Here is an 11,636-nt window from a genome sequence, read left to right as displayed (position 1 = left end):
TGAGTTCAGTTTTAAACATGTCGAGTTTAAGATGTCAATTGGACATCCAAAGGGAGATATTGAATAGGCTGTTAGGTATATAAGTTCAGGATTTGGGAGAGAGGTCAGGGCTAGAGATATAAAGTTGGGAGTCATTGGTATATAAATGGTAGTTACAGCAATGAGACCGGATGAGATCAGAAATGAGTGAGACTAGACAGAGCTTAGAACACAGTAAATGCTCAATAATATTCATTATAACCACATGATTAAAATTCTTTCTTTTGATTTCTTCTTTGCACTCCTACAGCACTTTTATTGTATTTTGTATTATAGTTATTTGTATATCTCTTTTTGAAGAATATGGGCTACTTATTTGCAGAGCTTCCACCAATTTGGGCTTATCTGATGTTTCCTCATGATCAGATTCAGATTATGAATTTTGGGCAGGAATACAATTAAAGTGATGTTGTTTCCTTCTCAGTGTATCATATCAAGTGACACGTGATGATGTTTTGTCCCATTACTAGTGATGTTAACTGGGATCACTTCATTAAGTTACCAGATTTTTTCACTGCAAATTTACTACTTTCTGTTTGTAATAATTCAGTACATTTTAGGGAGATAGTTTGAGGCAATGTAAATACCCCCTTTTCCAGCACAGTACTAGTTTTAGTATCAATGATATTTATTTATTTTAAATCATCTTTATTGTAACACATTAAAAAGTGAATGAAACATAAATGTACAGATGTATGAATTATAAATACAGTAAATCCCCTACAGATGAACGAGTTCCATTCCGAGAGCATGTTTGTTAAGTCCAATTTGTTTGTAAGTCCAACAAAGTTATCCTAGGTACCCAACTAACACAATTGGCTATATAGTACTGTACTGTAATAGGGTTTTTTTTAAAAAAATATTTATTTATTTATTTTTGGCTGACTTGGGTCTTCGTTGCTGCGCGCGTGCTTTCTCTAGTTGCGGGGAGCAGGGCCCCCCTTTTTGCTGCGGTGCGCAGGCTTCTCATTGTGGTGGCCTCTCCTGATGTGGAGCACAGGCTCCAGGCTCACAGACTTCAATAGTTGTGGCGCACGGGCTTAGTTGCTCCGCAGCATGTGGGATCTTCCCGGTCCAGGGCTCAAACCCGTGTCCCCTGAATTGGCAGGCGGATTCCTAACCACTGTGCCACCAGGGAAGTCCTGTAATAGGTTTATAATACTTTTCACAGAAATAATACATAAAAAACAAACAAACAAAAAATAAAGAAAACATTTTTAATCTTACAGTATAGTACCTTGAAAAGTACAGTACACCAACTGCCAAACACGGACTGGCATCGAGTGAACAGGCAAGAAGAGTTACTGCCTAGTGGAGGGAGAGGAGGTGGAAGATGGTAGAGCTGAAGAATTGTCAGCAATAGGAGACGGAGGGCAAGCTGCAATTTCACTCGTGCATGACGTTGTTGGCACAGTTTCTGGTTCCTTGCTGGAACCAGATGCACATTCGCATCTTTGAAAGCTTGCAGCTTGAAGGTTCATATGTAGGAAACTTAACTGTAGTACACGTGTGTAGTGCCTCTAGTAAGAAAATAGAATTTCCAAGCACCCCACTTGGCTCCTAAAGAATTACAACCTCTTTATACCCTCTAAAATTAACCACTAGGCCTGACTTAAATATATTTATTTATTTATTTATTTATCATTTATTTATTTTGGCTGTGCCGGATCTTAGTTGTGGCACGCGAACTCTTGTGGCATGCATGTGGGATCTAGTTCCCCGACCAGGGATCGAACCTGGGCCCCCTGCATTGGGTGTGCCGAGTCTTACCCACTGGACCACCAGGGAAGTCCCTAGGCCTGACTTTTATTGAATCAGATAATTTCTTTATTATTTTTTTATGATTTAGGTATGCATCTTTATTAAAATTTAGTTTTGTCTCATTGAAAAACTTTTTTATTATAGTAAAATACACATAACATAAACTTTACCATTTTAAACATTTTAAAGTGTACAGTTCAGTGGCATTAAGTACATTCACACTGTTGTGCAGCCATCACCACCATCTCGCTCCAGAACTTTTACATCTTTCCAAACTGAAACTCTGTGCTTATTAAACAATAAGTCCGTATTCCTCCCTTCCTCCAGCCTTTGGAAACCACTGTTCTACTTTCTGTCTCTGTAGATTTGCCTATTCCAGGTATATAAATGGAATATAAATGGAATCATACAATATGTGTCCTTTTGTATCTGGCTTATTTCACTTAGCACGTTTTCAAGGTTCATCCATGTTGTAGCATGTTGGTAACACTCTTGATTCTTATTCTGTAGTACTGGCCTCCAGGAAATTAGGGATTGGAAAGAAAAACTGAGAGGGAGGACAAGAGCCAGGAACTCTGGAGTCATGAGATGAGAATTTTATTTTATTTTTTAAATTTATTGTTTTTTAAATTTATTTATTTTTTATTGAGGTAACATTGGTTTACAACATAAGTTTCATGTGTACAACATTATATTTCTACTTCTGTGTGCCCTACCGAGTGCTCACCACCAAAAGTTTAGTTTCCATCTGTCACCATACAGTTGACCCCCTTAGCCACTTTGTCTTTACCCAACCCCTTCCCCTTTGGTAACCCCTACTCTGTTCTCTTTATCTATGTGTTTGTTTTTGTTTGGCTTGTTCATTTATTTTTTGTTTGTTTGTTTGTTCCTGTGGTATATGTCTCTCTCCATCTGACTTCACTTAGCATAATACCCTAAAGATCCATCCATGTTGTCACAAACGGCAAGATTTCATCTTTTTTTTAATGGTTAAGTAGTATTCATATATATATATATATATATATATATATATATATCTCACATCTTATTTTCATCCATTCATCTGTTCATGGGCACTTAGCTTGTTTACAGGATGAGAATTTTAAAGAGGAGGGAATCAGCAACACTATCAAACATGATAGAGGTCAAAGCTAATAAGATAACTTGACAAGAAATTTTCAGAATCAGTTATTAACAAACATTTTTAGAGTAACTGCTTTGTTCTAGGCACTAGATTTATGGAGGTTAAAGCTAGATTGCAAAGGATTATGGAGTTACTGGTATGGAGAAAGCAGAATTTGGAGGGCAAGGACAAAAGAAAGCCCTGGAGCTTGATAAAGAAGTGGAGTGGAGGGGAGATGCTACTAGGATGTGGAGATTTGAATACTTCTATAAGGGGAGGGAATGAGCCAGAGAAGGTAAAATGGCAGGCCCCATCAGTATTCAGATAGACAAGGATTCCATTTTGTTCCCCCCTCATACCACAACCTTCTGTTTCTACCTCTCTCTTTCCAGGTAAGCAGCTTCTGGTGGAGTTGAGCTCTTTGGATTAAACATTTGGAAAGGTAGAGTCACAATTGTGCTTGGTGTTGTGTGTTTGAGAGACTCGGGTTGATAAGAGGGCCTCCAGCTAACTGGTTGGCTGGAAAATTAAGCAACCTTGAAGGGGTGGCAGTGTGCTGCCTTGGTGGGGTTCTGCTAATGTGCCTCCAGGGCCTTATCTATATTTTGGTGTGGCAAAGTTGGGGCTCTGGAAATGTTTGAAAAGTGGGTTAAAGTGAACAAGGATGATAAACAAAATGTGATCTATACCTACAAGGGAATATTATTCAGGCTTTAAAAGGTAGGAAATTCTAACACATGCTATTAAAATTACAACATGGATATACCTTGGGGATATTATGCTAAGTGAAATAAGCCAGACACAAAAGGACAAATATTGTATGAGTCCATTTGTGTGAGGTACCCAGAGTAGACAAATTCATGGAGACAGAAAGTAGAATGGTGGTTGCCAAGGGCTGGAGGGAGAGGGGAATGGGGAAATAAATGTTGAATGGGTACAGAGTTTTAGTTTGGGAGGATAAAAAGGTCTGGAGATGGATGGTGGAGATGGTTGCATGTCAATGCACTTAATGCCACTAAACTGCACATTTAAAAATGGTTAAAGCGGTAAATTTCATGTTATGTATATTTTACCACACTAAAAAAAAGCATAGGGGGGGCTTCCCTGGTGGCACAGTGGTTGAGAGTTCGCCTGCCGATGCAGGGGACACGGGTTCGTGCCCCGGTCCGGGAAGATCCCACATGCCGCGGAGCGGTTGGGCCCGTGAGCCATGGCCGCTGAGCCTGCGCGTCCGGAGCCTGTGCTCCGCAATGGGAGAGGCCACAACAGTGAGAGGCCCGTGTAGCGCAAAATAAAAAGAATCGGAGCCATGTGGCAAAATGTTAACAACATGTGAATCTAGGTGAAAGGGTTTATGAGAGATCATTATACTGTTTTTTTATTATACTATTTTTGTAACTTTTCTGTTGCTCTGAAATTTTTTTCAAAATAAAAAGTTTACTTAATATTAACAGGAGGACGTTCTGTAGAGGTAAGGTATAGACCAGTTAGGATTGCTTCCACTGCAGGGATTGCAGGTACCTAGTAAGCATATAAGCCTGGTGTTAAGAAGCTAATATAGTATCATAGGCAATTATTGACTACCTTAGGCAATTTATTTTCACATTTTAATCATGTCATCACCTTTTTGTTGACTTAACTTCTTCATAAGGATGTGGAATTGACAACTTTTCATTTTTCTCCTCTGTTTTCTTCATATTATTTTAATTATTATGAATTTCTAGAACACTAGGGACACCCATATTTAGTATTCAAATAAAAATACAAAAAGAACAAAAAAGTTTTGTATCAACTGTTTTGCCATTTCTTTGTCACTGTTCTCCTCCATCATGGATATATAAAACCTCTGCAGTTAGACAGACTGGGTGGGTTCTCACAGATTCTGAGACATCGTGCAAATTATGTCATCTCTCTAAGCCTTAGTGTCCCCATCTGTAACCCTCAAAGAGATATGAGGCTTTTAGGTGAGAAAATGAATGTAAAACAGAGCAGAATAGGGACTTCCCTGGTGGCGCAGTGCTTGAGAATCTGCCTGCCAATGCAGGGGACATGGGTTCGTGCCCTGGTCCAGGCAGATCCCACATGCCACGGAGCAACGAAGCCCGAGAGCCACAACTACTGAGCCTGCACTCTAGAGCCCGCAAGCTACAACCACTGAAGGCCGCGCGCCTAGAGCCCGTGCTCTGCAACAAGAGTAAGCCACCGCAACGAGAAGCCCGCGCACCACAACGAAGAATAACCCCTGCTTGCCGCAACTAGAGAAGGCCTGCGTGCAGCAACAAAGACCCAACGCAGCCAAAAATAAATAAATAAATAAATAAACAAACCAACAAAAAAACCCAGAGCACAATACCTGCCACATAGTATAAATGTAATACATGTTAATAATGAATTATATCATTGGTATATGACTGGGCGTGATTGTTTAGGTCCAAGTGCAACAGAAGGCAGCCTAGGGGTCAGAATAATTCTATGTTAGATGTAAGTCAGTTTGTAATACTTTAATATTGCAGCTTAAAAGGGATATGTGACAGTTTATCATTAAATTTAGTACTTATCCTCAGTAAAGTTCTCTGCCACTGAGCTTCAAAACTATGAGTTTCCAGAGGAAAACCATGAAGCAAATGTAAAGATTGGTGAATAGTGTCTGTGAGGTAGGGTTAAACCATCTGGGGTTCTTTTACTTAGAGAAGTCTGTGAGGAGACCTCAGAAAAAGACTATTAAACTAAGTATGTAGCATTTATGTTCATTGTTTGATTGGTAGAATTATTGGAACAGATGACATGATCCCAGCCTTAGTAGAATTTGTCCAGGTTTTAAACTTTCCGATTAAAGACAATATGAGTGGGACTTCCCTGGTGGTCCAGTGGCTAAGACTCTGCTCCCAATGCAGGGGGTCTGGGTTCGATCCCTTGTTGGAGAACTAGATCCCGCATGCATGCTGCAACTGAGAAGCCCACGTGCCAAAACTAAGACCCGGCGCAGTCTAAATCAATAAATGAATATTTAAAAACGAGGATCCTAATGTAATACAAATTTAAAAATGGGATAACGAATAAGATATTTAAAAAAAAGAATTTAGGTTAGATAATTAGAAGAAAATTTTCAGGCAATGAGGTCTGTTAAACTTCAAAGTGAGTTAACATAGTGTCTGATGGAATTTTCTGACGGAATTTTCTCCTCTGGTGGGCTTTAGAGGTAGATTAGATTTCTCGGAGGTGGCCTAGGTAAAGATGCACCTGTAGATAGGCAGATATGCTGATGGTCCTTTGCAGTCTAAGAGTCAATAAAGGACTTTGGCTCACCTGACTCTAATCAGTCACAGCCTCAGTGGGTAACCATCCTGCCTGCATTTTCTGATCTTTTTGGGTAATTTAATGATTAATTTCATTATCATCCTGCTTAACAAGGAATTCACAGTTTTTCTTCACAGTTTTGTTTTGGTTTTTTTAAAGCTCTTGTTCTATTTTGTAATGGGAATGGCTCAGGCTCATTTATTTATTTTTAGTCATGCTTATTGAGGTTTAATTTACCTTTTAGTATATAGTTTTATAAGTTTTGACAAACATACAGTTGTTTGTCAAATGAGCAAGAAAGCCTGCTTATTTATGTCTTGCTTGGTGATGGGAAATGCAGTAGCAGGACAGAGAAGGGAAAAATATAGTGACTTTGGGGAATTTTTATGGTAATCAAGGTCAAGATTTGTCACATCAGGACCTGATTGTTGGTGTCCTCTCACATCGAGCAGATGAATTCACTTTGTCTACCGAGTGTAGTCAATATTGACCTTACCTGTTTTTTTCAGGATTAAATTTATTTGGTCACTGGTATTCTGTAGCATTGGTGGGGGGGGGGAAGAGAGGAATCAATTATAAATGATTTCAAGATTAAGAAGTGGGATGTGTCTCTGTGTTCTCCATTCCACTTATTGCTCCACTCATAAAACATTCTGGGGACCCTAATTATATTCTAGTTATAGCAACAATAGATTCTAGATTTTTCAGGAAAGTTTCATTTCAAAGATTCTGTCCTTTTGTTCCCATAAATAACATATACTGAGATGACATGCTTTGATAGGGAGAACATTCGTTGGTAGGAAGGTCCACTTCAGCTTAGCCTATATCAAGTATTGAATTGGGTATTTACAGAATTGGAGAATCATGGTTGGGCTGTGCTTAAGTCATTCTGAGGCTGGGGTAGAGAGAGAAAATTACTTCCTATTGAATGCCTACTATGTATATGCCTGGCAGTGTGCTAGGTGCTTTCCCTATTGACAGCTGCTCTGGCTAGAATTCCATCCCAGATCCAACCACCACTTAAAAACAAAAATCAACACCCCCTGAAAAAAACCCAGAAACAAAACCATATTCCTCATGGAGCCTCTTTCATTAATACAAGTCACAGCTGCCACACCCTCCATAAGACTCCGGCACCATAATTAGGATAATAGACTCTCAAGGCTTCGAGGGACCTTTGAGGTCATCTAGTTAAAGGGGCGGCAGCTGTTCTCTTCACCACCGAGTCTGACAGTTACTGTGCTCAATTGTCTCAACCGGACGTGCAAAACATGTCTCGGTCTATGGTCTCTGTAGGCTGCAATTCCACAAAAGATAGGTCAACGATAAGCAAATGTGAAGCTTGAACTACGACGTTTCAGACTGGAAAGGGCAATGGGGAAAAATATGGCTTACCGGGGCCCTCAGACAATGTAAATGGAAAAAAAATTTTTTTTTTTTTTAAAGAACTGGCAGAGACGTAATGTGAAGCCCTTGAATTCGCGTAGAGGCCTACAAAAGGGATCCTGATTGACCCGGTAAACCCCAAAGAGTCCTCTCTCTTCAGTTTAACCAGCTCTGAAATTCTAGCCATCCTGGATCTTCTTTGCCCTTTTATCAGAAAGCCGGGAAACCCTCTCCTTTTCCACGCAAGAGGGTGAGAGAGGGGCCTTATGGTGCATGAACGATAGAAAATTGGTCTTTTCTCTTATGTCTGACTAGTGGTACAAACAACCGTCCTGGAGGCAGGGGAATATATTTCACGCCCTCTCAAGGTCCCTTCGGTTCAAGGATACTGTCATTCTCCGGCTGTATTAGAGGGACGGCCTGCAACGTCCAGGCTGCCATGGAAACACGCCGCCGTGTTCCTTTTTCTTACGTGGGGCGGGGCACTCCGCCCAGCCACCAATCATCCACAGGTTTTCTTGAGTGGCGGGCAGCAACAGCGAATGGGCGAGCCGATACCGCGTGACGCGACGGGAAAGGGGGAGTTCGCGGCCCGTGGCGGCGGTGGCTACAGCGTCGACCTGGGGATCGAGCTGGAGGGACCTCGGGAGCGAGCGGAGATCTCTAGCTGGAGCGCGAGGGACCTCCCGCCGGGATGCCTGGTACTGTTTCGAGAAAAGTGGGGGAGTAGTAGGCTCTGAAGGCTTGGGTTTCGGGTCTGAAGGGGATGGCCGACCGGAGGGGGCGGGGTGGCAAGCATGGCGGCGGTGACAGGGAAAGGGTTGGAGGGCCCTGAGGAGGGGGTGGGGTAGCCCTAGCTGGAAAGGCTGGGTGGTCGTGAGGAAGCGTGAAGACCTGTGGGGGTTAAAACGAGCAGAGATTACAGAGAAGCCTTTTGCGGGGTGGTAGAGGCTCCAGAAGGACGTAGGGAGAGTTGTGGGGGATGGAAAAAGGGGCGGGGAGAGAAGAGGTTAGGAAGGAGGGGAAAGGGTGTCTACGGGAAGGTGATGGAAGGGGGAGAGAAGGATAGGCAGGCTGATTGTAAATAACGAGGAAATCGGGCCTTGGAAGGTATGATAGGAAAGTGATTGCAGCGATTATAATGTTCTAATTGGAAGAGTCCTACACTGGTCCCCTTTTCCAGGTCTTGTACTTCTGCCTCGTTTTTTAAGCTCAGACTGCATGAGGAAGGCTAGTAGGTTACACAGAACTGATCTTTTGTTATTCCATTCCAGGGGAGCAGATGGACCCCACTGGAAGTCAGTTGGAGTCAGATTTCTCTCAGCAAGACACTCCTTGCCTGATCATTGAAGATTCTCAGCCTGAAAGCCAGGTTCTAGACGATGATTCTGGTTCTCGCTTCAGTATGCTATCTCGACACCTTCCTAATCTACAGACGCACAAAGAGAACCCTGTGTTGGTGAGTGATAGGTTGCTTGGAAATGATTGAGTAGATTTTTTTTTTCCCCTAATCTAGACCAAGCTGCAAAGTAAGTACTTGGGAGATCACTATCTTTTGGATAAAGTTGGCTGGAAAATAAAATCATTTTCACAAAAATATGTATCATTTTGGATTACTTCATATATAGTATATTATGAAATGTATATTTCATATTATGTGCATATGTATGTATACATTATGAATGTATATTTTGTATGTATATTTTCTGGGATGTATATTATATATGTATATTTTCTAGGATGTTGTGTCCAATAGTGAACAAACAGCTGGAGAAGAACAAGGAGACAGTAATAGTGGCTTCAATGAACAACTGAAAGAAAACAAAGCTGCAGGTGAGGTCCATTTTGCAAGGGTGCTCTTGTTGGAGCTGGGTGGATATAAACATTATGTGGTTGTGGTGAATGTATGTAAGGAAGTCTGGCATAGTATCTGGTGCACAATACTCAAAAGGTTGGTTTTCTAATGTAGCTGATTAGATTGGTATTGTCTGCATTCTTGAATTTGTATTACAGTTTGGTGGTAAATGCCTTTTCTGCTAATATCCACTTATTTTTTTCAGAGTCTGTGGATTCTTCTCATTTGGACACATGTGGTTCCATCAGTCAGGTCATTGAACAGTTACCCCAGCCAAATAGGACAAGCAGGTATACTAGTGTTTGAAGGAATTTATTTAAATGTATTAGTGGATCAGTTTTTTTATCTGTACCTGTTGTCTCATTCCAAGGATAAAAGGATTAATCTTATTTTTGTGAATTAGGGAGTGGGATTTGAGAATTGTATTAGCTAGCATTCTGTTGGTACAGATAGCTGGAATCTCTTTTGTGAGGTGGTAACATTTTTTTGCACCTACATTATTCAGATTGTGATCTACCTTGTGCATGTGAAACAAGCATTCCTTATTCTTAGCTTGGATATGACTTATTACTAGAAAAAATAATCAAAAAATATTTAGGTATATTATCAAAACAGTTAAGCATGGTTTCTGCCTACCAGCCAAAGAACCTCGCCAGTTTTAGACCCAGAATGTTTAATTCATACCCTAAACTGTATTCAGTTTTTACTTTGTCTCCTGTATATCTTTACATTGTCCATTTATTGAGTTTATCCTCTATGTTGGGCACTACATGGGATGTTTAATATATACTGCCATTTAATTTCATCCTTAAAGCAGTTGTACGATGAACACATTATGTTACTTCCCTTACTTAGGTGGGGAAGTGTTAGGCAAAGAAGTTAAAAACCTTGCTCTAGAATGCATTGCTAGTAAGTGACAGAGCTGGGCTTTGAGTCCTTCTGACTCAAGTGCCTCTCTTTCTTTTTTACTATTCAATACCCAAATTCTCCTAAGATCAAAGGAGAACATAGGAGTCTTGGGGTGGTGGAATAGAAAAGGGAGGTAGTCAGAGAGGAGGATGTTAGTATGAGGTGAAAGACTAGGGTTTTATCTCAAAAATAAGTGCTTTTTTGTGTGTGTATGTTTGTGTTCTATTTAATACTCTGTGTTTGCACTTAAATTTTTTCTCTCAAATCATCAGTTGGATGCTTTAGAACAATCCCCAAATTGGTGGACTTATTTTGGCCCTCAGGTGGGTTCTGGTTGGCCCACACATAGTTGTAAAATATATTTGAATTAGTTGATAGAATTTAAAAATAGGGAAATTTCACATAGAACTTAGATTTCCAGCTTCTGGGATTACTAGGCCGGAAGTAATGCAACTGTTGTATTATTGGCAGCAGTTGGCGGGAGCTGTGAGCAGCCAGCCTCTGCTTAGATAGGGCATGAGTGCTATGGTCTGTCATAGTGCCTGTAACTCACTGTTGTATTTGGACACTGAGGCCAGGTATTCTTCTTTCATTTATCCTAGGGCTTGTGCTTTTGTTCTTAAACCCAGCCACTTAACTCATTTATGTTACCTTTCTTTGCTTTTTGTAGGCATTTAAGTTTTTGTGATACCTCTTTAGGAACATGTGCCAGGCTTATCTGTGTTTTTGTGGCTCGGCATCTGAGTTTGAACCAGTGGGGACAGAATGCGTGTGTACCCCTTGTTATAAATTAATGGTACTGTTTGAGAAGTCTCATGCTACTTCTTTTCCCTTTTTGCATCAAGGTGTTGCTCTTTCCTTAAAAAAAATACTTGAATGCTTACATTTAGTAAACGTGCAGGCACTGTGGTAGGTGTTTTAAAGCATGTTTGCCATTATGGAGCTTACAATTTAATAGGGGAAGCAGATGTTAAATAATTACATAAATAGCTATTCAGTGAGAACTGTGATCATTGTAAAGAGGAAAAAAATAATATATAACCTAACATGGGGGATAAGGGAAAACCTCTTTGAGAAGGATGATCTAAACTATAAATACAAATTTGTTAGGCATAGTTGAAGGGCTGGGGAGAAGTGTGGCATGTGGGAGGAGGAGCTTTCCAAACACAGGGAGCAGCATGTGTAAAGGCCACGAAAACCGCAGAGAATGTGGGGTTGATTCCAAAAGGGGTTGACTTCAAAGCACATGTATACTGATCTCTTTAT

General features: G+C 40.6%; 1 protein-coding gene across 5 annotated transcripts in view; it reads left to right on the top strand.

Annotated features, from left to right (window-relative positions):
• Positions 1–8,133: 8,133 nt before the first annotated feature.
• TP53BP1 (tumor protein p53 binding protein 1) overlaps positions 8,134–11,636 on the top strand; it is a 68,747-nt gene continuing 65,244 nt past the window's right edge. For 3 of the 5 annotated variants that reach the window (XM_079911939.1, XM_079911938.1, XM_079911941.1), the window contains exons 1-4: positions 8,135–8,307; positions 8,881–9,065; positions 9,346–9,439; positions 9,667–9,751. In XM_079911939.1, coding sequence (XP_079768065.1) covers positions 8,301–8,307; positions 8,881–9,065; positions 9,346–9,439; positions 9,667–9,751 — 371 coding nt within the window. In that variant the 5' untranslated portion in view covers positions 8,135–8,300. Of the gene's footprint in view, positions 8,308–8,880; positions 9,066–9,345; positions 9,440–9,666; positions 9,752–11,636 lie in introns of all 5 variants that reach the window. The other 2 variants (XM_079911943.1, XM_079911940.1) reach the window with 1 other exon arrangement.

This window comes from Stenella coeruleoalba (assembly GCF_951394435.1).
Source record: "Stenella coeruleoalba genome assembly, chromosome: 2".
NCBI lineage: Eukaryota > Metazoa > Chordata > Mammalia > Artiodactyla > Delphinidae > Stenella > Stenella coeruleoalba.
Note: the sequence above shows the minus strand (reverse complement) of the source record. Positions and strands in the feature narration are given on the sequence as shown.